The 26,418-nt window shown below is 40.2% G+C and overlaps 1 protein-coding gene across 4 annotated transcripts in view; it reads left to right on the top strand.

Moving 5' to 3' along the window:
* The window catches only part of LOC146323077 (disco-interacting protein 2 homolog A-like), a 127,220-nt gene extending 101,763 nt beyond the window's left edge, over positions 1–25,457 (top strand). For 2 of the 4 annotated variants that reach the window (XM_084725300.1, XM_084725302.1), the window contains 28 exons: positions 763–886; positions 967–1,076; positions 1,761–1,863; positions 3,385–3,449; positions 3,919–4,012; positions 5,489–5,608; positions 5,790–5,904; positions 7,683–7,822; positions 8,122–8,258; positions 9,221–9,301; positions 10,432–10,559; positions 10,691–10,805; positions 12,216–12,417; positions 12,714–12,823; positions 13,143–13,223; positions 14,090–14,207; positions 14,387–14,508; positions 14,623–14,734; positions 14,848–14,957; positions 16,110–16,240; positions 16,797–16,965; positions 17,389–17,559; positions 21,331–21,392; positions 22,459–22,516; positions 22,652–22,726; positions 22,898–23,072; positions 24,345–24,468; positions 24,712–25,457. In XM_084725300.1, coding sequence (XP_084581426.1) covers positions 763–886; positions 967–1,076; positions 1,761–1,863; positions 3,385–3,449; positions 3,919–4,012; positions 5,489–5,608; positions 5,790–5,904; positions 7,683–7,822; positions 8,122–8,258; positions 9,221–9,301; positions 10,432–10,559; positions 10,691–10,805; positions 12,216–12,417; positions 12,714–12,823; positions 13,143–13,223; positions 14,090–14,207; positions 14,387–14,508; positions 14,623–14,734; positions 14,848–14,957; positions 16,110–16,240; positions 16,797–16,965; positions 17,389–17,559; positions 21,331–21,392; positions 22,459–22,516; positions 22,652–22,726; positions 22,898–23,072; positions 24,345–24,468; positions 24,712–24,964 — 3,405 coding nt within the window. In that variant the 3' untranslated portion in view covers positions 24,965–25,457. The remainder of the gene's footprint in view (positions 1–762; positions 887–966; positions 1,077–1,760; positions 1,864–3,384; positions 3,450–3,918; positions 4,013–5,488; positions 5,609–5,789; positions 5,905–7,682; positions 7,823–8,121; positions 8,259–9,220; positions 9,302–10,431; positions 10,560–10,690; positions 10,806–12,215; positions 12,418–12,713; positions 12,824–13,142; positions 13,224–14,089; positions 14,208–14,386; positions 14,509–14,622; positions 14,735–14,847; positions 14,958–16,109; positions 16,241–16,796; positions 16,966–17,388; positions 17,560–21,330; positions 21,393–22,458; positions 22,517–22,651; positions 22,727–22,897; positions 23,073–24,344; positions 24,469–24,711) is intronic. The other 2 variants (XM_084725301.1, XM_084725303.1) reach the window with 1 other exon arrangement.
* The last annotated feature ends 961 nt before the right edge of the window (positions 25,458–26,418 follow it).

Consider the following 26,418-nt stretch of genomic DNA (forward strand, 5'->3'; position numbering starts at 1 on the left):
TTATCTTTTAAATATTCTAATTACAGATTTTTATAATGCTTTGCAGTTTCTGGCACATCCATCAGCTCAAACTGAACCAAATTCATCCACATTAGCTACACAGGCTGAATATTAATGCCTGTTCTTGATTGTCTTTTATAAGCTTGCTGTTTGCGGATGCTGTGCTGTAATTAATGAGATTTGAGTGAGGTGAAATGATGTGTAATTCCAGTCAAAATATTAGATCACAGGCCAACTGTTCTCTGGAGTCAGAAGCTCAGTCGCTCAGTCTGCCAACGCACATTTTACTTCCCTCTCTCTTTCTACGTCTTTTTCTGCGCATTTTTCTTCCTCTCTCTTTCTTTTCCTTTCACCGTTTTCTCACTTTTCTGCACAGCATGGGTCTCTCAGCACGGGTCTAGCTGTAAGCTAATTTGCACAGCCAATCAAATATGAGTGAGCGTGTGTCAGATCTTTGGCTTCATCCCTGCTACGATTGTGCTTTGATGCTCTGCGGTAGAGTTTTTAATAGTGATTGGCCGTCACTCTGCTTTCTTACCTGCTGCTGCTTTGATGTATGATGCTCTGAGGTTTCTTCTTCTTCTTCAGTCATCAACCTTCTTTCTCTCCCCGTTACAATTCCCACATCCCCTCCGAGCATCTTTTCTTCTTTCATGCTCTGAATTTTATTCTTCTTAATAGTTGATTGTTGTGTGACAGACACTGTTTGCTAAAGTTTTTCACGTTGATAACTTCACATTTTCGTCTTCCTTGGTCCACCAGGATGCAGGAAGTCAACAGATTGGCTTTCTGTTGGGCAGCTGTGGCGTCACGTTGGCTCTGACCACTGACGCCTGTCAGAAAGGCTTGCCTAAAGCACAAACGGGGGAGGTAGCCACTTTTAAAGGTACAGCCTGTTTTATTTTAATTTTGACTGTCTGCCTGTGTAGTTAGTCTTGAATTGACTTCATGTCTCTGTCTCTGCAGGCTGGCCGCGGTTGCTGTGGTTTGTGACAGATGGAAAACATGTTGTGAAGCCTCCAAAAGACTGGCACCCTCCGATACGGGAAGCCAGTAATGACATAGCCTACATAGAGGTAAGTGTAATTTCATTTATGTTACCGATAAAACAAAGATGTATTATGTTTATATTGTGTTTCAGATATTTTTAATGGAAGCAGTTGTGCACATGGACGTACACCTGTGTGCTTCACATGTTTGGACCTATTTTTCAAGTCTTTCCTGAGATGATTATTTTCATTATTGATCAGTTGATCAAAAATATTCACTACATTTTTTTAAATTAAAAAAATAACTTAAAATTACTGGCATTCATCAAACAGGTATGAATATACTGTAAACTTCTGTCCCATTTGTCTATTAAACTTTTTGGCGCAGTTCATCCTCCCATGCATGCTCGTGGACCTCAGATGAGGGGGCATTAATGTTTTGTAGATATAGGATATCTGCTTCTCTGAATCTGCCTGCTTATTCAAACAATAATCAGGTTTGTCTGGACACGCAGTACTGTAGTCCTGTGATTTCACATCTCCCTAACCAAAAGAAATCTAAAAACAACGATTAATGTTCAGATTGTATTTTTACTACAATTCTTGGACGGAAGTAAAAGTCCACTTCACATATAGGTGACCCATGGTGTTAATTTCTTGCCTTTTTTATTGATCCATACAGTATATAATCCATGTATAAATATATATTATCCAGGTCTCATTTTGTGGAATTAAATTGTTCAAATGTGTTTCTGTGTTTCCTACTTCCAGTATAAAACCAGCAAAGAAGGAAGCACTATGGGGATCACAGTTTCCCACTCAGCCATGCTGGCTCACTGTCACGCCCTCACACAGGCCTGCGGCTACACTGAAGGTGAGGAGGACACTTTGAATTTACTTCTTAAGTACCCACACTTTATTTTGCTTTATGATTTTTCAACCATTTGTTAGTGACAGAGAAAAACATTCAGTTGGGAGGGAGACAGAAACCAGCTTTAGTGGTAATAAATAATACTAAATGTGTGGGAATATGCAAAAGAAATTTATACATTGGGCTGAACCTTTTAGAATTGCTGTATTCTTTTTTTTTCTTTATACTGCTGAATAAACCTGTCTCATAATCTATGATATCAGGAATGGTGCTACAACAGGGCTATGGGGGGCTTTTGTGTATTTTTGTATTTTTAAATAAAGAAATAAGGAAAAGTTAATAACCAGCGAGCTCGTTTTAAACAAAGTGTTCACAGTTGACAGGCATAGAGGTAAATGCACTTCCTGTTGTGGCTGCATTGTGGATATTATTAAAATTATAACAATGCACAACTGGTGCACTGCACTATATTATTTTGCAATTGAAATATAGCAGCCAGTTTGTTTTACAAGTGTGTGCACAGTTAACAGCTAGCTAACAGCTAAATGCATAAACTGCACTTTGGATATTACTAATTTTGTTTCTCACGTTGTGAAAGCCATTTCATCTGAAATATTATTACCAATGCACAGTTGTCTGATTATGCATGTGGAATAAATGGGCTGCAGGGCGGGAAAAGTGGTTGACACCGGTGCCTCACAGCAAGAAGGTTCTCCGGGGCTGAGGAGTGTGAGGCTGTGCCAGGGCCTTTCTGTGGGGAGTTTGCATGTTCTCCCTGTGTCTGTGTGGGTTCTCTACGGTAATTGTGGCTTCCTCCCAAAGTCCAAAAACATGCAGGATTATAGTTAATTGGTGACTCTAAATCGCCCGTAAGTGTGAATGTGAGTGTGAGTGGTCCTTTTTTCTCCTTGTGTCTTCCGTGTGATGAACTGGTAGCTTGTACCCCCACCTCTCACCCACTACTGAATATTATTTGTCCAAAGTCATTGAATAAAATACATTTACTGTATACTGACTGTGCTGTGTGCTGTATCTGCTTTTATTGAAAGAATGGGAACTGCTGTATAAAGTAACTCTGAAGTCATGAAAAATCGACTATTTCCTCAGCTCCCCTCATATTAGTCAAGCTCCCCCTCAGCACCAGGAGAGAAAAAAATCCTTGGGCCAGCCATGTATGATATTATAGAATTTCCCCTTAGTATTGCTCACAGATCCCATCAGAGTATAATTACAGTCAAGTTTGATAAATACAGCTGCTCAGCTCGTTGTTTCTTTCCGTCAGACCTGGGTCAGGTCTGCTTAAAATGAAAGAGAACGTGAGGCACCTCCTCTCCTCCAGTGTCCCAGTTTTGCTCTAAATAACTTCTAACTGCACCATCAGCCCCTGGAGACTCTGCAGGTCTGTTACTGAGACTCAAGTTTGGTGCTTCACTCAATCCAGGACTGCTACAGCACAATAAGAATGTCTCAAAGCCTTTTTTTTTTGCCTTCTAACCTTTGCAAAATCTCCTTTTTGATTTGCAGCTGAGACCATAACCAACGTGCTGGACTTCAAGAGAGAAGCGGGATTATGGCATGGTGTTCTCACTGTGAGTTTAAAGCTAATAGATGGGTTATATAATCAGAAATGGAAGAGATTCATGTTCAGTTTGGTGGAAAAAAAAGTCTGATCTATCTGACTGACTGCTTCCCTGTGAGGGCTTTATCAGTATGTAAATACATTCAAACTAATGAAGTCCTCATGGGCAGAAACATCTCGTCTCATAACTCAAGGGTTTGAAACCTATAAAAAATGTTCTTTCTCTCAACCAAGCTTTGATTAACTCATTTCAAACAGGCCGTGGGATTTACATACAGCCAGTAAATGACCTGCTGTTGCACGTTTAAATTCCTAAAATGACACAGCAGTAGCACAAACATGCTTCTGTGTATACTCTTACCAGTAGGTGATTAAGTCCTGTCATGACTCGCAGCTTGTTTACAGTTACATCATTTAGTTAGAAGACAATTTAGATATTTTGGTACTGATGTGATGCTTGATGTCTCTTGTCATGGCAGAGTGTCATGAATCGGATGCACGTGATCAGCATTCCTTACTCGCTGATGAAAGTCAACCCTCTTTCCTGGATACAGAAGGTCCACACATACAAAGGTGAGGGTCGATTCACTTTCACTTTCGTTTTTCACTATTACTCTGCTTGCTGCATCTTGAAGAGGTGCTTCAGTTTTTTTGGAAGTGGGGTAGTAGGAGGTATTTATCCATAGTCAGTGTTTTTTACGTACAGTAGATGGTGGTTGACACACCTCCACTTTGGAAAAGGAGCAGAAGTCCTTCACCAGGAAGCTAAGCAGTGTGCTGCTGTGGACAGGGTCAGCAACAAAACAGCCACTAATAAGGTTTCAAAGTTTGAGCATTTTATTTAACAGATCACAATAATGAACCATAATCAATTAACAATGAATAATTACTAAGCTACAAAATGCATGTCTTTTGCTCAGTTCAGGTTTAAACAAATCTAGCAACGCATTAGATATGTGGAACACTAATTCATGAAGCACAAACAGTTTAAATGAATGGAATGAGTTCTTCAAAAACAGCTGCTCTTATCTGCCTGTTCTTATTCAACAAATGACACCGCACATTAATGTGTGTAATAATAACAACACAATAATGTCAGATGTCAAACTGTGAGAGAACAGCCATTTCCAATTCTAATCCAAAAATCACTCTGTCCAAACCAACCAGACTCTTTGTTATTTAACCTTGCAGAACATGGAAGTTGCTGGCTTACTGCTTTCCAGTCGGTTGGTTTGTGTGTTATTGTGTGACTTCAGTGAATCCAAGCAAACCCTTTAAAATACCACTCCTGCTGCCTCTCCAAAACTGGGGTGTGCCAAGCGCCATCCACTGTAGGTAGTACACTGACACTGACTAGGGATCAGTTTAACCCTGACTAAAAGGCCTTTTACAACAACATGGAACTAGCTTGGTTCTGGTTCAAGTACCTATTTTTGAACCGTTCGGAGCATAATCACCAAAAATAAACTGGTTCAGAACCTGAAAAGTCGGTACCCAGTTGGAACCAAAAGATTGAAGGTTTCCATTGTAAAGTCAGTGTGTCATATTTCTACTGTCTGTCATACTTAGAAAGTAGTACACATTCAGGAGAACCGAGGTTCTTCACAAGGAAGTACACTGAGAAAACTGCCTCGGTTGCTCGCTTGATGGTGAAATGATTGTTTATCCAACATTTTATTATTGTTTTAATGTCTGTAAGCCTGTGTAAGACTAAGTTTAGCTGCCAGAGAGTATCTGTTTCTCATTTCTCACTACACATTTGACAGGGGTGGATGGATTGAAGCAGTAGTTTGTTGTACTCATTGATTTCTTGTTCAATTGTATTAGCCCCGCGGAGGTCGAGGACAGGAGGCCTGCTGCTCTGAATATAATTCACCTCCTCTCTGGTCCGAGCTTTGCTGAGTCACCTGTTGGCAACTGAGTCAGACCGTGTTGCTATTTGCTGTCAGATGTTGTGATCTGTGATTGGCTGTCAAGCTGGGTGACAAAGGTGTTGATTGGATGGTTGTATTTTTAACCTGTCTCTTTGTCTTTGTGTCCCCTGCACAGCGCGGGTTGCGGTTGTGAAGTCGAGGGACATGCACTGGTCTCTGCTGGCCCAGAGAGACCAGAGGGACATCAGCCTGAGCTCCCTGCGCATGCTCATTGTAGCTGACGGAGCGAACCCATGTGAGACCACCTGCAGATTCTAATTAAATAAAATAACGCTATAAACACCCTGAAGCCACAAGAGATTATCATTGATTTGTTCTGTTTGTGTTTGCTTGTATGTGTGTTTGATCGGCTCTGTGTGTGTGTGTGTGTGTGTGTGTGTGTGTGTGTGTGTGTGTGTGTGCGCGTGCTACCACAGGGTCGATATCCTCCTGCGACGCCTTCCTCAACGTGTTTCAGGCACGTGGGCTGCGACCTGAGGTGATCTGTCCATGTGCCAGTTCTTCAGAAGCCATGACTGTCGCCATCCGCAGGTGAGCTGCCGTTACTGCACCGTATAAGAACAAAAGCAGCCTGCCACCGCTTTGCATCACTGTGCAGAGCATTACTGTGATCCTGCAGGGAGAGGAGGGAGATTTAGGCGTCTTTAACTGAGAGAGGAACTGTAGGATTTTACAGCTTTCTGCTGATCAGTCATGGAGCAGGATTATGATGACAGACGGACTGAAAACACATGCTTCAAATAGGCAACCTGGCTCTATTTTTATAAGGAGAGGTGCCTTTTTTTGATGAGTATGCAAGAGTCTAGAAATGTCGTAATAGAGCCAGAGTCTGTATCTCACAGATTCACATGGTCATTATACTGCACATTATTCTAAGAAAACCATATCTGTCTCCTTTTGAGGTGTCAGTACTGCTGCAAAAGAAAGCTGTATATATAAACTAAGATAGAACTGGCCTATGATGCCACCTCTACCTGCTGTATGTGTTGTTTGCCATGAAAGGCAGAGGGGAAAAAAAGAGGAATAAGTGACAGAATCAGTCTCTGACAACTGCGTATGTCTTTAACTGTGAGTCTCTCCGTGTGTGTTAAAATACATTCACTGTGAGTCTCGGTGCTAAATTCTGATTTTTTTGGTCAGATCAGATTTTTTGTATAGCTGTTCACACTTTTTTTTTTTTTTTTTTTTTAGAGAAGTATCAGATTCCAGTGTCACAGTCCTGAACTGACCTACATGCACAAAAGAACAAAGACAAAGGCTGTGTTCACACTGCAGGCAAAAGTGGGCCAAATCTGATTTTTTTAGAATCTGATGTGGCACACTTTCATATGTGGTCCTAAATCAGATGCAGGACTAATTTTGCAGTGTGACAACCGTCATATCAGAATTAATGCAGCTAATGCCTGAAGTCTCTTGAGCAATACTCTTGTGGAGAGGCACTGACAGGTGTAGTTAAAAGTATCCCTGGACATCCTGAACTTTTAGATGAAATCTGTTTCTGTGAAGACTTTCATGTCAGTCATCTCCTCATCTTCGTCCTCTTTATCATGTGATCCTGAATTTGCTGGCTTCCACTGCACATCACCTTATAAATTAAACCATTAATGCTTACTGTACTTATTGTTTGCATTGTTTATTGTAAGTTTATGTTTTTGATACTTGGCGCACAGGTCAGGTACTGACCGAGTGTTTTATTTCTGTAAATGATGAGAACTGAAGCCATGGTTTACATATAGTTTTTCAACCACTATTCACACACTTTCGCCAACACAGTTTGTTATCGTTCTTTTGCATGTGTGTGTCAGTTCAGGACCATGACCTGATCAGATCAGATCTGAGCAATAAATCAGAACTGACCACTCAGGCTTGCAGTGTGAATGTCACGTAGAATGCAGCTGTATGCAAGTAAACATGGAAGCTGGTGAATTAATCTTTTATGGTTTCAGGTTCAAGTTCATGTGCATTGAAAACCAATGAATTTGTGAGCAGAAGATAACAAGGATGAGGAGAGGGAGATAGAACCAGGAGTGGTGGGATTGTGATGTAAACAGCTTCACAGAAACAGATTTCATCCGAAACCCACAAGGGTTTTGTGGCAAGACACTGAATTAGTGACATAATATGATATGACTGTTCACACTGAGTTCACATTGCAAAAAGACAGACCAGTATCTATGCTCTCTTGTTTGTCACACTCACAATTTTTAGTCTCATATTAGCAAAAAAAATAATATTTTTTGCCTGCAGTCTGAAATTAGTCTTATTGTATTCAGTAATAACAAGTGAAATTTAATGTCTTTGTCCTGCAGGCCTCCAGAAATGGGTGTTCCTCCTCCAGGGAAAGCAGTGCTGTCGATGGGTGGGCTGAGCCACAGTGTGATCCGTGTGGACACAGAGGAGAAACTCTCTGTCCTCACAGTGCAGGATGTGGGACAGGTCATGCCTGGAGGTACAGCACTCTGCTCTGCTATTAACATTTTACTGCCGTTAACGAGTAAAAAGCTGAAGGTAAGGATGAAAGATTTTCATCCATGTGTCGAGAATGGAGGGAATCAGATCGGATTTTGTGGAAGAAAAACTAGTCCCATTTCACAGTAAGACTACTCTTATAACTGATTTATAAATGATTTATAATTAGATTATTAATAAGGTTTTGAACACAGTAATGAAACAATCCATCAAAGTTAAACAATCTACTTTAGATGATATTTCATGGTTCCTAATCATGTCGTCATTGTGTGTCTCCAGCGGTGGTTTGTGTTGTGCGGGTCGAGGGGACACCCTATCTCTGTCAGACAGATGAGGTTGGAGAGATCTGCGTGAGCTCAGGTAGCACAGGCGTAGCTTACTACGGCCTCCCGGGCATGACCAAGAACGTCTTTGAGGTAAGTGTCTATTTTCTGGAACTGTTCCCGCGTGACACTTTTTATTTCTTTAACTTCTCTTTATAAATGTGTGAACTTTCTATATTATCCATCCACACCCCTGTTTGTTTATATAACTGCTGCTGGATGAGACGGTGTAGTCACACTATCAAATTATTAGGAACAAAAAAATTATTTTTAGCTCGGTGATTCTGACACCATTAAGAACAAAGAAAGGGTTCAGTCCAAAGTTTATGATATTTGTCAACAAATGCATGAAGCAGCACCAAATTTTAAATATTTTCTCAATGATAATGGATGAATTTAATTAAAGGAGAAATCTGTAATATATGTACTGTAATAAATGATAAAATGACCATGATATGTCATCAGAGATTAAGAATAAGTTGAAATACTTGCTTTACTGGCAACAGCACTACGGCTGCAGTGTCCTCCTTTGAAATTTATTTTCCTGTTTCATGTTCATTAGTGTTCAAATCAATGATGAATGTTTGCTGAATGAGTACATGTCTGTTTGAGTTGTAAGAAATCATTACTAAGCATTTAGAAGAAGTAGATGTTTATAACAGTTAAATTGAGCAGCATGTTAATGGAGTCTGGCAGGCAGTGAGACTGATTTCCAGTTACAGAGTGTCTTTTCAGAGCAGTGGGCTTTTGTTTTCAGGATAATGGGCTTTACGTCTTCAGACAACTGACAGTTTGGACTGCAGTACTCATTTTGGGATACACAATTGTTACATATTGCTCCTTTAATTGCGTACCATAAAACACAAATTTAAAAATAATGTCAGTTAAAACTCTGAAATGCCAAATTAATGCAACTCCACCTTAGCATTATTCAAAATGATTTACTGCCAAATGAATCCAGAGTACAAAGGCTTATGTGTAGAGTCTTTTTAAGTGAAGGTTAGGTACTTCATCCATGACTTTGTGTTTTTAAACAGTGTTGTGTCTCGTTACAGACCATCCCAGTTTTATCATCTGGAGTTCCCATCAGTGACAGACCCTTCACCAGGACCTCACTGCTGGGCTTTGTGGGACCAGTAAGTTCCACCTCATTAATGTGCAGATGTTTGACTTTACTTTACTTTAATGTCTGTCTTATAGCAGTAAGGAAATCCTGTTTTAAACATATGAGTCATGAGACCTCCCTGAATTTATATCACACGTGCATCATATCTGCTCAGACATCATATAGTCTTAATTTGTCATAAATCTGTGATGTTGTCATGTCATTATGATATTCCCGCTTAACCTGCCACTGTCCCTGGTAAGGGATAAGTTCACTCAAATCACAAACACTAACCTTTAGGAGTATCGAGCCTTGCAGATAGTTTCAGTTTTATGTGCTCAGGGTTTGAGATATATGCCTCTGAGACTTCTGCTGGCACCACAGTGACATGGGAAAAAAAGACACATTTTTAAGATGCAACTGCAGTGTGTCTTTCCAGAAATGATATCCCAGTTACTCGAGATAATTCAGACATCTCTGGTACAGTTTTCATTGGGACTATTTCTCCAGCAGTATGCTGTAGTTGGAATGGAAATTGTTGAAAGACAGGTCTGTTTATATAGGAACTACCTTAAAAGGGCGCCTTCACATCTACTTTATTTGGGATGATAAGTAATAATAATAATGATAAAGTTTATTTGTATAGCATCTATCAAAACCAATGTTGCAAAGTGCGTTACACATAAAATATGCAGTAATGTATGAGAAAACAGGCCTAAGGAGGAAAAGAGGAATGAATCGTAGAAACATTGGATGATTTAAAACCATAAATAAAATACCAAAGATAAAATATGAAAACAGTTTGTGCAGTAAAACTTAAAATACATAAAGACTGCAACACCTGAGTGCAACTGTAAAACTTTAGATTTATTCCACTTGGTTTGTTTGCAAAAAGTTAATGTGAACAGGAACTGGACCCGTACTAAAATGCAGCAGTATATGATTTTTTTTCCCTCAGATCAGGTAAATGTCAAGATCTACCCATGGTATTAAACTGGTACTTCAATTCCAGCTGGGGACCTTTGTTGGATGTCATACCTCGTTCCTGTTTGCCTCTTAGCTGCCAAAACTGTCCAATAAAAGCAAATCATTATATCTTTCTACCTATCTAATCAAATCTGTCCATCAATCTTACGGTATGTGCTTTGTGTTTCCCACCAGGACAGCCTTGTGTTTGTTGTGGGGAAGATGGATGGGCTGATGGTGGTCAGTGGACGGAGACATAATGCAGATGACGTGGTAGCCACAGCGCTGGCAGTGGAGCCAATGAAGTTTGTGTACAGGGGGAGGTAAATTTTTTTCACTTCTCTACATATCAAGAGTCTGTCATAGTTTCACTGTTCTCTTCTGGACATCAGCAGCTAATTGGCTGAGTACAGTCCAGCTGAAACAGTGTTTTTTTTAATATTGTGTGTTCCAGGATAGCCGTGTTTTCTGTGTCCGTGCTGCATGATGAGAGGATCGTTGTTGTGGCAGAGCAAAGGCCGGACGCCTCTGAGGAAGACAGCTTCCAGTGGATGAGCCGCGTCCTTCAGGTGCTCACTTTTCTGTCTTTTTCATATTGTATGCAGAAGTAGAAATGCACAGGTTCTTTACTTAAGTTGAAGTACAGGTACTTGACTCAGGTAAAAGTAGAAGTACTGATTGAACTTCTTTATTCAAGTAAAAGTGAAAAAGTACAGGCTCTGAAATGTGCCAAAAATTATAAAAGTGAAAAGTAGCCCTCTGAAGGACATTTCTACTGGCTGTTTCTGTGCAAAGCTAACTGAGCATCACCTCCTCTGTGCAGTCAGGTCTCCCTCTTTGTCTGCTGTACGTGATATTCACTGACAGATACACCAAGTGTTTGTCTTTTCTATGTGTGATGGACCCGTTCATTCAGGCAGAAATCAGTCTTGATGTTGGGAAGGCGACGTGCAGTGATGTAAAATAAAAATTATCTGTAATTCCTCTCATATGCATTAAATCTAAAGTAACAAGCCTATTTTAAAAATGTAAGGAGTAGAAAGTACAAATATTAAATGGAAGGTGTGAAAGTAAAAAGCTGCCAGAAAATAAATACTCAAGTAAAGTACAGATACCTGAAAACTCTAGTAAAGTACAGTGACATAGTATTTGTACTTTGGTACTTTCTATCTCTGATTGTATACTTGGTCTCATCTAATTGAAGGACTATACTTTTGTTTTTGCATGTTTACTTTAATAAGTGCAAATCAGGCATACTTTACATCACTCCTTTCTTACGCTTTTCTACACGTCACAAAGTTTTAGATTGATTAATTAATAGTAAATACCTCCAGCATCCAGTTTTGACCAACGGTCAAACTCAGAGAAAAGCATAATTTATTCAGTGTAACGGTGTATTTCCTTGTAGCAGCTATTTGAACTTGTCTAAACATGATTTCTGCTGAAATCAAGTCAGATAGATTTTCATCTGCTATGGTGGTGGTTAAACAATGAAGATGCCGACTCCCATGATCCCACGCTACTTCACAACATCGGCAAACTACGTCTTTTGTTATCGTTTTAATGTGAGAGAGACCCTTACCGGCAGATCTAACGTATTGTGCTCGACGATGGCTACACATCTTGACGACATAAAATCAGTTAAGCCTCACTGCATGCTTGAAATATTTATCGTTTGTAGTTCATTTATATTAATCAAAAAATACACAACTACTGGTTATGCTCCAACTCAAAGCTGAAAAAATGTCAATATTTATGTCTCAGTTTGATTTCTTTTCTAATTTACATATGCATGTAAAAGTGATTAATAAAAAATCAAGAATGATTTCAAGTGAGAACATCTCCCTAGAGTGTTTATTAAAGCTACAGCTGGACAGCCAAAAAGCTCAAATGTTTTTTTTTTTATTTGTTGTGAAATGAAAAAAACTTTGCTGATCTCCAGTTCTCCTCTGTTTTCGCATGTATTCGTCCGTTTCCAGGCCATAGACAGCATCCACCAGGTCGGGGTGTACTGCCTGGCTCTGGTGCCTGCCAACACGCTACCGAAGGCTCCCCTGGGCGGCATCCATATATCAGAGACCAAACAGCGCTTCCTGGAGGGCGCCTTGCACCCCTGCAACGTCCTCATGTGCCCTCACACGTGTGTCACCAACCTGCCCAAGCCGAGACAGAAACAGCCAGGTAGACCACCAGAAGTCCCAGCATGCATCAGGTTTAGAAACAAATGTAGCATGAGGACATGTTTACCTAATTTCCAGGGTTCCTAAGCAATGTGGAAAAGTATGCAATTTGATTTTAGCTATTTCCCAGTCTGGAAGTCTGGAAAAGTCAGGAATTTTGAAGTGGAAATGTGTAGGAACCCTGTATTTTTTCATTTTTTGCTGTTTTTCTGTGTATATTTTTATGTCTATATGAATGTTGGCCCTCTCTTCACTGACATATGTGATGACGTTGATGAATGTGGTTGTGCTGGACAGAGGTCGGTCCTGCTTCTATGATAGTGGGCAACCTGGTGGCAGGCAAGAGGATAGCACAGGCCTGTGGGAGAGACGTGGCCCAGCTAGAGGACAATGACCAGGCACGTAAGGTAGATAGTCATCCTCATTTCACCCACTCATCACCTCCACACACACTCTGCAGACACAGGTAAGGATCCACGGTGGAGTGATCAGACACAGGAGTTGTGTCATTCAGATCCCCTTTGTATTACACTTCTCAGCTTCACATATATTGAAATTCATCACGTCTCATTTCTTCATTACAAAAATCCACGTTGTGCCACTGTGCTCCATTATTTCTACATTGTTTGCGTCATGTTTCATCATTGTCTAAGTTTTTGTCTAACTTTGCTGTGTGTTGTCTCTCATTTCTCTGTAGTTAAACATGTGTGTCTCTCTCCCTTTTAGTTCCTGTACATACAAGATGTGCTGCAATGGAGAGCTCAGGCCACTCCAGACCATCCTCTGTTCTTGGTTCTCAATGCTAAGGTACTGCCTTTTAGTCATGGTAGAATGTTATTTGTGATGGCAATATATAATGTGATGTAGTTCAAGTGGGTTTGTTTGTCATTCTTATCCATAGTCGGTGTATTTTAGCCACCTAAAAAAAGGTCCACCTAAAAATATCAAAATCTGCTGAAGTGTACACTATATTTAAAGTATTTTTACTGCTTTACCTTGCTGTCAGACAGACTTTTCCGATGGGAAACCACTTTTATATAACAGGAAAATAATGAAGGTGCTGTAAGTGAAGTTCCTGCCACTAGGGGTCATAGTAAATCACCAGCATCTCAGACCAAAACAAATGCACGCTTCATTTAGTGAAAGAAGTTGAAAAAAAGAAGGCAGCATTTGAACACACAGTGCTCACAAACTGTGAAATTGTTTATCTGTAATATGAGAAAGTCACTCACTAGGCGGTCGTGTTGAAAACAGACATGGGGAGGACAGATAGAGGCTCACGTGCACTAACATGCATGTGTGGCTGACCTGGATAAACAGAGAAGCTCCGATGTTGGATAATGCACCTTTATTATCAAAGCTACCTTGCTCATTAGGATGGACTTCTAACTTTGATATCTGTTAAATTAAAGCAGCATCGTAGGTGAATCAAGTCAAGTCAGTTTTTATTTGTAGATAAGCCTGGCGCATAGAATATCTAATTACAGGAGACAGGAAGAAGAAAATGTTGACTGAGGTACTAAGGTTGCTCAACTGTCATTGGAGCATAAAACTAAAAGAGGAGGGACTTACGAAGGGTCAGCAGTTCAGACCAAGAGCAAAGCACTAAGGTAACAGGGGTATGGAAAACCTTACTTTTAGTGTAACTTGTGTTCTTTTGTTTTGCTCTTCAGGGCACAGTGGCGAGTACAGCTTCCTGTCTGCAGCTGCACAAGCGAGCTGAGCGGGTGGCCACAGCACTGATGGGACGCCTCAACACTGGAGACCATGTAGCACTCGTCTACCCGCCAGGTAAAAAGCATTATTTCTGCTTGTCTTCTTTAGTGTCTCAGGTGTGTCTTTACTTGTTCCTGTCTTCTGTTTATAAGTCTGTCAATCATAATCACACACAAGAAGAGACTGAGGCTCATAGTAAGGTTCTTTATATTACTGTAAAACTTTTTCTGCTGTTATTAAACTCTTATGTGCAGGAATCGACCTGATTGCCACCTTCTATGGCTGCCTGTATGCTGGCTGTGTGCCAGTCACTGTCAGACCTCCGCACCCACAGAACCTGGCAACCACACTGCCCACTGTCAAGATGATTGTTGAGGTAACAGAGAGTTCATATACAAAGTCAGCTCTGCTCTGTGAGGGGGGCTTTTCTCTCCAACGGCAAAGTAACGTAACTTAGATGTAGTAATACTCTGGTATCTGTGTGTTAAAGGTCAGTAAGTCGGTGTGCATCCTGACCACTCAAGCAATAATGAAGCTGCTGAAGTCCAAAGAGGCTGCCGCTGCTGTGGACATCAAGAGCTGGCCCATGGTCCTGGACACAGGTGAGTCATGTCCACATACTAAACACACTGATGGGCTCATGTTTATGTTCTTATTTTGTCACCAAAGGGTAAATATTTAAGTAAAGGCTTCTCTGCTTCTGCTCATCCATCAGATGACCTCCCCAGGAAGAAGAGTCCCCAGATGTACAAACCCCCGACCCCGGAGATGTTAGCGTACCTGGACTTCAGCGTGTCCACAACAGGCATCTTAGCAGGGGTCAAAGTATGTTGAATTTTGAAGGACACACGAGTCATATGGGCGTTTAAGAGTTTGTAGCTGTCGTGTTGGGATGCTGCCAGTCCTTCTTTGTTCCCGTTAGCAGGAAGTGTGTAAATTTTAATATTTTACCATCTGCTGTCAGCAGATAGAGATCATGAATAAAACAAGGATGTGGTTGCTGTCATTACAAGCTAACAAAATACAAACCTCAGCACGTTTAAGTCCACAGTCTCTAGCTAGAGGTTATCCAAAGAGTGCTTTGATTTTTTTTTGCCCTTTGAAAGTCAGAGATTCAAATCATCAGATGGAGACCTTTCAATCGACGGAGATTCTTATAGTCAAGCAGTTGTTTTTTGATTAGTTTTTTGTCAGTGTGCTTTACATTTGCAAGATAAAGCAGATAAAAGCTCAGAAAAATGCAAAGGTATAACATTTCAATGAGGAATTCAATGTAAGGGGAATCATAAATTATATTAGCTGGCACACTTATGAAAAAAATCGTCATGACAACATGCTCTGGAGGGTAACAGATGAGAGGAGGGGAAACAAGTGGTTGGTAAGTTTCAGCTCTTGTTTTTTTAGCTGTGTCATTGTTCACAGAGCAACGCAACACCATGGCAGGCTACAGAGTCTCTGAATTGAATCTGAAGTTGAAATAAACAGCAGAGAAGAGTGATAGAAACGCAGGTGACACACTGTCAGACACTTCAGCAGAGTGCACAGGGCAGTCCCCGCTAGCTTGTTTTTGCCTCTGACGGGTTCAGACGGTTATTGTAAGTGTGAACAAGAGTGTGCAAACACCGGGGAGAGATGCTCCTGTGGTGCGCTGATTTGTAACTGAAGTGTACACTTTAACTTTCTCTGACTGTGTGAAAATCTAATATTTTCACATTACAGGCGATGAAGAAAGGTGTTAAAACATACTGGTAAAACATGCTCTTATAGGCTGATTATAGGAATTTAGTATGGTGCACTGTCCTGAAAAAAAGACTTCAAAAAAACACATTTTAAGTGCTCAGCTTCAAGCAACCATCCACACACTGTAGAGGTGACATAATGGAATGAAATGAAGCTCTAGGAGTTGTTGATTTTTTCCTACAGGATCCAGTTTTGATGCATCTCTTGTGTCTCTGTGTGTCACATCACCTCCTCTAGATGTCTCACGCTGCCACCAGTGCCTTGTGTCGCTCCATCAAACTGCAGTGTGAGCTCTACCCCTCCCGGCAGATCGCCATCTGTCTGGACCCCTACTGCGGCCTGGGCTTCGCTCTCTGGTGTCTGTGCAGGTAAACCGGCAGCTCAGAACAAATGACCAGCAGTAAAACCAGAAATTAAATTGGTGGTTGGAACAAACACTGTGTAATTGGCCTCCCTCTTTTTCTCACAGCTTGTGTTAACAACTTATGTATTTATGATGTGTAAAATAATTTTTTTTCTTTTTTTTTCTTTGTTATCTCATATTATTTTGGGTTTTAGTTATTTCACCTGTTGTGGTATTATCTGGGTCCTATGATTGCCTCCCATTGGCTGTTGCTACTTTATGGGTGTGTTTACACCTGTGTTTGTTTGTTAAAAGTCCTGATGAAGACCTACAGTGGCTGAAACATGTTGGCATTTTAAATTATTTAGGCACTACATAATTATGTGTACTCATATTTTGGTGTGCCTGGATTGCCTTTCTGTTTTCCAGGAGCACCCAACACATTGTTCATCTATGGTTGAGTGTACAGAGCAACCAGTCATCTCCTTTTCTACACATATTGTGTTATTTCCTGATGCAGTCTTTTGTCTCAGCGTCATCTCACTCAGCCTCTCTGTTTGCATGTGTGTTTCTGGTTTCAGTGTGTACTCGGGCCACCAGTCGATCCTGGTTCCCCCTCTGGAGCTGGAGAGCAATGCGTCTCTGTGGCTGGCGGCAGTCAGCCAGTACAAAGTGCGCGTCACCTTCTGCTCGTACTCAGTCATGGAGATGTGCACCAAGGGCCTGGGTTCTCAGACAGAAGCACTGCGGGTCAGTTTGAGTGTCGCCACTGGGGAGGCAACAATCTGCAGCATTTTCTTCTACAAAATTTAAGAGTTTTCTTCAATTACTTCTTTTCCCAGTCGTGTTGTTGCCATAGCGCCGTGATTATAGAGAGACAATCAACGCACTCAGGGGTGAAACACTTCATTCCTCTCTATCTGTGTGCTGATTACTGTCTGCAGCACTTAAGACTGGGATTGTGTACAAATTATGTCTGTGGTTTAATGAGTAGAATAAATCTAATAAAAAAAACAATTAATATGAAACTGTAACCATTACATTTCTCTCATCATCTCCTGGGTTACAAGAAACTCCCACTTGAGAAAGAAAGTCACATTACTACCTTAACAGTGGCGCGTTTTCACACAGTTTGCACTTGCTGATCCATCTCTCCTTTTTTTCCACCTCCAGTTGCGAAATGTGAACCTGTCCTGCGTGCGCACATGCATGGTGGTAGCAGAGGAGAGGCCCCGCATTGCACTCACTCAGTCCTTCTCAAAGATCTTCAAGGACCTGGGGCTGTCGCCGCGAGCCGTCAGCACCACCTTCGGCTGCAGGGTGAATGTGGCTATATGTTTGCAGGTAAGCAGCTGGTGAAGGATGAAGAGGAAGAAGGGAGGGTTGGGGAGGCAAAACTGGCTATGAATCTATGCAGCAGTTCAGATCAACATCCAAGAAGTCCTTGAAGATGGAGGATTAGCAGCACTTTAAAAGAGTGAATGTTGGTTATGATGGAAAATACAAGTGGCTTATTTTACTGCCTCATCCTGCTTGGACAGCTAGTGTACGTAAGAGTTCACTGAAAATAAAAAGTGCACAAGAAGTGAGAAAAGCACAGTGGAGATGATGTGATCCCTGTCAGTTACATGAAAAGTAAATAATCATCGTGTAGACTGGCTGATGTATGGAGTCAGGAAACTGACAAGAGGCAGTAAAAGGTTATCAGATGGGCCAGAAATATAACTATAATGTATCATTAGTAATACTGTTTTAAGACGGAGCACTAAAGAAATATTTTCCCCTTAAAGATTAACTTCTGTATTTTTCAACCCGGACTCTATTCTCCTAAGAGTTTATTTTTTAACCAAACCAGAGTTGCTGATTTTTGGAGCAGCGAAAAGACAAGTTAAGATGTCAAGTTTGAATCAAGAGGATCATGTTAAAGTTCTTTTTTAAGGAAGGTTTGGCAAGAGCAATAAATCAGCTGTTTCTGGTTAAACATAAACAGATTTTAATCATGTTTAGTGGTCATACTTTGACAGTGCACAGATGCCCAGAAGGATTACATAATGGCTTAGTTTCACTTCTTTGGGCTGCTGCAGTCATCCTCAATACTGGAGCGATTTCAAAAATTAGTCACTCAGACCGGAGGTTCTCAGTTTTCTCAAAAACATAGAAAGCATGTTTGTGGAAAGGAAATAGTTTGTGCAAATAAGTAATGCTTGCTACAAGTCTAATCATAGAATAAATGTAGACAATAATGAAGGGTTCTGCATCACCCTGTTGAGGTTTATTTTGCCATAATGACCTGCTCTCTGTAGATTATTCCTTACATATTTTTTAAAGCTGTTTTTAATGAATGAATCTGAAAACGTTTCATGGATTGGACCCTGCAGCAGAGTCCCATGGACCCCTGTGGGAAAATTGGGTCAAGGTTGAAAAACACTCGTTACTCTGTAACCTCCAATTAGTTGGCAATAAAACAAAACAAAAAAATCAGCTGATAAAATTAATATTTTACTCCTCTGTTTATCTTTTACTGGTTCATTTTATTTTTCAACTCCATAGTTCTCTGCCACTGTACACATCCTGTAACACTGTAAACTTTTAGCTGGGAAAAATGAGACAGCAAAAGAGAGTTGTTTTTTTTACCAACTAATTTTATATTTGATATTTCACAGATATTTAGAAGAAGGTTTCTGAACGATGGCAAAAATAGCATGAGCTCAGTTGCTTCTCAATCTGACTGTTCATCATTTTTTCTTTTCTCCTGTGACCCTTCAGTGTTCTGGTTTATTTGTTTCCTTCATATCCCTGGTGAATTTGATCGTGTGTGTGCGTGCATGTGTGTCCACGTATATAAATATATATATATATATATCTTTATTTATCTGTCCTGCCCTGTCCTGTCAGCCCAACAGGTTAGGGAAACTGGCTGAGCAGGTAACTGTAGGATAAGAGTTGCTGTGTGCTCATTGGGCTGCCGCTGGGTCTCTGTGTGTGTCTGTGTGTGTGTGTGTCTGCGTGATCATGTGTGTGTGTTTTGTCTACCTTGCATGATTTTTGAACACGCTTAACTTTAATTCACTGATTTTTCTCTCGTTTTTCTTTTTCTCTGACGAGCTTTGGCTTCATTTTACTGCTATTCATTTTAGCTGAGTCTTACCCGTAGCGACTGTTGCTTTATGATATATGTGTGTTACATGTGATGTGCTACATTATACCATGAGCTAGCAGCATGAACTCTGCCGTGATGTAGTCTAATTTGGGAGGACTAATGTGTAAAGTGCCATGTCCAACCCTGTGATCCTTACTCCACAACGTGAAGAAATATTTACTAAGAAGGAGAATCGTTTATGTATGTTTTTTGTTATTTATTTACTTATTTATGTATTTATTTACCAGAGAAAGGATGTTTTATTTTGATGAAAATCTCAATATTGTAACTTTCATTTAAAACAATTTACCCCACTTTTTTGTTAAAGTTTCAGTCCACACATTAATTAATTATTTAGTTATTTATATAATGAATACTCTGTTGATTTCTTTGTCTTACATGCTAGTGGTCATGTAGTGAGAGAAATTATTTTATCCTCATTTCTCTAAGTTACTTTTTTATCTTTTAAAAAAGTGCAGGTGATAGGTGATTCCTTTTCTGTTTTTTTCTTCTGTTGTAATACTCTTAAAACTCATTTTGGCCAAAAGAGGCTGAAGTTCACCACTATTAAAACTCACCTGGAAGGAAACGTGTATGTTTTAGTCCCTTTTAGAGCATGGGGAAATGGTGAGTGGTCCACTTCAGCCTCTTGTGGCCACAGTGAGTACTACAACAACAAACACACCTGTTCTTAAGTGACAAACAAAGAAGAGAAAACAAGTCAGATTGAAGGCCCAAATGCACTGACACCTATTGTTTTAAATGGCTGAACATAGACCAAAAGCTTTATGAGGCATCAACTACCTTGACATCTCCACTCTGACCTTGCCTTAATTTTGGAGCACTAAATGAGAAGGGTTTTTTTTTCCTCTGCAGCCACATTACCTGTTTGGAGAGAGCTAAGATGAATAAAAAAAAGGCATGGGCATAAAAAGTGGGTGCTGACGAGGCTGCAGCACTACCTAAAAAAAAGTGTGCAATGACCTATTCCAAAAAACTGCTAGTTATCGCTTTCAGTCTGTTTGGGCCTTTAGAAAATGGTCTTTTTCCCCCTTTAACTTTCTGATATTTCATTTTGTAATTACGCTCCTCATTAACAAATACTGCACAGAGTTTTGACTGTTAAGTTGTATTAGATGAGCCAACATGTTGATCAGGTTCATAAAAGCAAATGTTTGTCATTAAGCGACTTTTAATTAGGCTTATCAGACCGCTGGCTGTGGTTTTATAGCAAGAACAAAACTCTGAATTCAGTCACACAAATGCTTCAAAAACACCCTGTTGCAGAAGCCTTGGCTCGACATGCCGGCTCATTAAACTCAATCAATCCGCTCTCTCTGTTTGGCTGTGACCTCACTGACGATCATACAGCTACTCATTGCTAGCTTGTGTTCTGGCTACATGCTGGCAGAGGAGTGATGGAAAACATAATGTTTTGTGACTCGTCTCGCAGCGGTAATGATGACAAATCCCAAAGCAGAAAGAATCAATATCTGACAAGCCGAATCAGTGCTTGAGAAATGATTCAATTAGAACTCAAGAGCACGGCAGGGCTATCGACATGTAATCAAAACAAATGGCACTCACTTAGACTTTCTCTGACATTTGTGTGCCCTTTTTGTTACAGAAAATAAATATTTAAAGGAAATAAACTATAGCTCTTTCTCAGTTTCTTGCAGGCTTCTAATAACTGGCACTGTAGCTTTTCCCAACCATGAAAACAAATTGGCAGCAGTAGATCGGGTGAATTTAACTGCAGGTACTTACAGCGTCTGTGGCTACACGGTTGAGTTTTGCCAAAGTCCTAACTATTGTAGCCTGGCTGGTTGGCTTCTGGCTGCACCCCCCTCCCCGCTTTGTCAACAGTTGTATCATAAGCAGCTTCCACCTCCCCTCCACTCAACATACAACATACAGCCTTAATGTCGCCATTGTGAGAGTTACATTAATGACTCATCTGCCACTTTTTTCTCCAGGGTACAGCTGGACCAGACCCCACGACTGTTTATGTGGACATGAGAGCTCTACGACACGACAGGTAATTATAATGCTAGTACACAATTCTCTAGCATATGGAATAATTAATGCCATTATTACAGTTTTTCATGATTGCTAAGATCTTCATCATCACCTTCTCGACAGCAGCGGAGATCTTCTCTTGAAAGTGCACTTAAACTTTTTTCTTGTTTTCACGCATTTTTCACGTTCTTTCTCAAAACAGTAAACAGAGATCTCATAGAGAGACCAAAAACTCTACTCAACTAAGCGTGTTAAGGAAAATGTCAGATCACAGCTGAAATTACTTGCATAATTATGAACCTGTAATCAACCTGTGTGAAACTCCTTTGCACAAATCTTTGTTTTTGAGTGTTTCTGATTTTGAGTGAAACTCTTTATTGGCCCTTCAGAGGAGACAGAATGCAGTATAAAAGCTGTGCCATATTTAATGCCATGTCAAAAACAGTTCATGGGCACGAAAAAGACCTGCACAAAAGAATATAATGAATGGAGAAAACTTTCATCTCAAAAAGTACAGCAAGGTTTCTTATCTCTAACAAAATCATCTTTGGAGAAAAGGCTACAAATCATGTTGTGATATGTTTGCTTGTCTTTTATGGCACATACTATAACTAGGTAAAGATTCAACAAATTGCACAGACACACGGTGCAAATTAAAGTTGATCTGGCTCATATTGTTAGCTGTATTTTGTATTTTGTTATTCAGTGTGTAATGATTGTTCCCCGCAAAAATCACACCATGTTTTTCTTTGAAAATGAGAATAACTAATGTCACACATTATATTGCAAATGTAATATCACTCAAAGTAATGATAATTAGATATTTTTTTCAAAACCGTTGAGGCCGAGTTTTGACCTGTATGTGAGCACAAATGTAACCTCAGAAGGGACAAATATATTCAAGCAAATGAGAAAAACTGTATTCATGTTAATTTGGTTTTCTGTTTTACTTTTAATTTACTTTTAGATTAAAAAGTTTACCTGAATACATTCTTCAAATCTTTTTACATACCGTATGTTGAGAAATGGAATAAAAATAGAGATATGAAATTAGCTTATTTCGTCCTTTTATCTGTTTTCTGTAGGGTCCGCCTGGTAGAGAGGGGGTCGCCACACAGCTTGCCACTGATGGAGTCTGGGAAGGTACGGCATCATTTAAAACATGCACTGAAACACCTCAAGTGACTGTGACTTTGTGATGCTAAAGGGTTGCTTATTTCTCAAGCTGTCATGTTTTTTTTTTGTTTTTTTTTTATACATGGCTTTTTGTTGTTGCAGATCCTTCCAGGAGTGAAGGTGATCATCGCCAACACAGAGACTAAAGGACCGCTGGGAGACTCCCATCTGGGAGAGGTAACGTCATCTGATTTTTACCAAGCAGACTTGTTCCACTTACTTCATCAGGTTATAGTTGGATTTCCATGGTAAACTGATCTCTTAAAGCTATAATATGTAACATTTCTGCATTAAAATGTCTAAAAACACTTATATATGTACATATGTGTACTTTAATGTGTATGACAGATCTGGGTGAGCAGTCCTCACAATGCCACGGGCTACTACACAGTGTACGGTGAGGAAGCGCTGCATGCTGACCACTTCAACACCAAGCTCAGTTTTGGTGACACGCAGACCGTCTGGGCAAGGACGGGCTACTTGGGCTTCCTGCGGCGCACTGAGCTGACTGATGCCAGTGGAGGTGAGAATCATCAGCACACATTTCAGCTCACAGTCAGTGTGATGCTTTTGGTGTAAGCTGGACTTATATTTAGATTTTTTTTAAAGCTACTACAAGGAGTTTTTAACTGGTTATGAAACGGTCTAAATTTGATACTAAAGCCTCTATATGACCCACATAAATTATTGAGACTATCCAGGAGACGACTGACTGATTTCTATAGTTATTTTTAATGCCTGTCATTGGGTTTGGTCCTCCTTGAAAACAGATGAAGCGTTTACATTTTCTCTGACAAAGTTAGAATGAGTGGTATGTTAGATAGTTAAAAAGAAATAGGAGGTGATTTTATTCTGATCAATTTAATGTAATTTAATAAAACAAATGTGGGATTATATGATACCACTAGTCAGTGTATATCCTACAGTATTATGGCGGTCAGCACACCACCAGTTTGGAGAAGCAGAGATGAGTACCACCACTGATGCTCAGCAATGTACTGCTGTGGATGGGGTCAACAGCAAAAGGTGTCGTAGCCACTTAGAAGAGGTCCAGTTTGAAAAAAAAAAAAAAATCAGTTTAAGTTCACACTCTATTAAGAATATTTCCACTGCTTCACCTAGTTGTCAGACAGCTGGTTTTGATAGGAAACTGCCATTATATAAGCCAAATATTGTTCTCTCCAAACCCACCAAACTCCATGGGCAAAATTTGTAATTTTACTTTGCAGAACACAAGAGTTGCTGGTCTACATCTGCTTTGATATGTTATTGTCTTTGTGTTATTGAATAACTTTAGTGAATCTGAAATAACCTTTTAAAACACCAAAGTCACACAAGAACACAAACAAACTAACATCAATCAAGGCAGCGGTGGACCAGCAACTCCTGTGTTCTGCAAGTTTAAATTACTGATTTCACTCATGGAGTTTGGTTGGTTTGGAGAGAGTGATATTTAACTTTTATAACGGAAGTTTTCTGTCTGAAAAGGCTGTCTGACTGCATTATATATGTTCTAAATATAGTGTAGACTTAAATTGATATAATTCATTAAGGTGGATGTATTTTAAGTGGCTTAAAATCATTTTGCTGTTGTCCCTGTCCACAGCGGTCTATTGCTTAGCTTCTATGCTGGTATTTGTCTCTGCTTCTTCTAACTGGGGGCATGTTGAGCGACATTTCCTGTCAGTAATATTGTATGAGTACCTCATACAACTCCACATCAAATAATCTGAAGTATCCCTTTAACTTATCAGATATAAACTGACAAATCTGTTGCATCTTGTGTGTGTCTCAGAGCGCCATGACGCCCTCTACGTGGTGGGCTCTCTTGATGAGACTCTGGAGCTGAGGGGGATGAGGTATCACCCAATTGACATCGAGACCTCGGTCATCCGTTCTCACAAGAGCATAGCTGAATGGTGAGGAATTTACAACAATTATAGATCACTATTTTATTCCTATTTTATTTAGTTTGAATTGTTCATTATGTAGTCAGTGTTTATTCATTCTGTCTAAATTCTCTCATCTGCTTCTGTCTTCTCCCTTATGCTCACCTCCTTTCCTAATCCTCTTATTTTTTATTTTCATTTATCTCCCGTTTCTTTTTTCCTTCCTTCCCTCCATCCTCCTCCTCCTCCTCCTCCTCCTCCTCCACCCTCCAGTGCCGTGTTCACATGGACCAACCTCCTCGTGGTGGTTGTGGAGCTGGAGGGATCGGAGCAGGAGGCCTTGGACCTGGTGGCGCTGGTCACCAACGTCGTCCTGGAGGAGCACTACCTCATCGTAGGGGTGGTGGTGGTGGTCGACCCCGGCGTCATACCCATCAACTCCCGAGGGGAGAAGCAACGCATGCACCTCAGAGATGGATTCCTGGCCGACCAGCTGGACCCCATATATGTGGCTTACAACATGTGAGGGCCCTGCTGCGGGAGGGTAACCCCTCCATGTGGCTCATCACACAACAGGAGACAGCAGGACAGTAAATATGGGGCTCCCGATTGACGCAGGTCGGTGTCAGTACAGCTTTTGACGACAGAAAGCGAGCTGCCCTCTTCTTTCAGCTCACGGAGTGAAGATATGAACAAAATGTGGATGCAAAACTTCACAGCAAAATGGAGAGAAATTCAGAGAGAAATTCCAAGAGAAATAAGATGGACACGCCCCTCATGTCTGTTTCTCCCTGTGATTTTTTGCCTCAACAAATAATGTTTTAAAGGGCATTCTGGTTTTGTCTACAAGAGTTTTGTATGTACAACCCCAGTTCCAAAAAAGTTGCAATGTTGTGAAAGACGTAAATAAAAACAGAATGCAATGATTTGCATAAAACTTTTTGACCTATATTTAATTAAATACAGTACAAAGACAAGATATTTAATATTCAAACTGTTTAACTTTTTTTGTTTTGTTTTTGGAAATACGCGCTCAGTCAAAAATTCAGGAAACGTCTGGGAACTGAGGACACGAATTGTTGAACTTTTGAAAATGAAATTCTTACCCACTCTTGCTTGATATACGCCTGCAAGTGCTCAACAGTCCGGCGTCTCTGTTGTCGTATTTTGCGCTTCATATTTCAAGGCTGTATTTCAGCCTCGCCCCTTACGTACACTGATTTCTCTGGACTGGATTCTCTTTCAAGATAGTTTGAATTGTAGATGGTGAAATCCCTAAATTCCTGCAGTTTTGTGTTGAGAAATGTTCTTAAACTGCTCACACGTTTTTTCACAAAGTGGTGAGCCTCGTCCCATCCATGCTTGTGAACGACTGAGCTTTTACCTGTTAACAATTAACCTGTTTACCTGTGGAATCTTCCAAACACTTTTTTTTTTAGCATTCCACAACTTTCAGTCTTTTGTTGCTCCTGTCCAAACTTTTTCGAAACATGTTGCAGGCATCAAATTCAAAAAGAGTGCATATTTACAAAAAAAAAACAAAGTTTATCAGTTTGAACTTTAACTATCTTGTCTTTATAATGTTTTCAATTTAATACAAGTCGTAAATGATTTGCAAATCATTGCATTCTGTTTTTATTTACGTTTTACACAACGTCCCAGCCTTTTTTAAATTGTGGTTGTTTGATAACATCTCAAACCCAGGACACCCGACAGCAGCCCACCAGGCAGTTAAGGTATAATACTATTACACTGTGCCATTAACATAATTTACTTTGTCAGTCTCCAAAAGTTTGAATGTTAGTTGTGTTTGCCATACACTTGTGCCATAGAACAGGACAGACGCCAGTATCCTAACCCTGGTTCAAACAAGCTCTAACGTGTTTCATGTTCGCAGAGCCTCGTGTGTCATCGCAGGTCCTTGATAAAGTCTACACGGCGTTCATAGTCGTTACATCTGTGGGAGTAGCTCTTCAGACT

This window comes from Lutjanus erythropterus, chromosome 8 (genome assembly GCF_056507025.1).
Source record: "Lutjanus erythropterus isolate fLutEry1 chromosome 8, fLutEry1.hap2, whole genome shotgun sequence".
NCBI lineage: Eukaryota > Metazoa > Chordata > Actinopteri > Lutjaniformes > Lutjanidae > Lutjanus > Lutjanus erythropterus.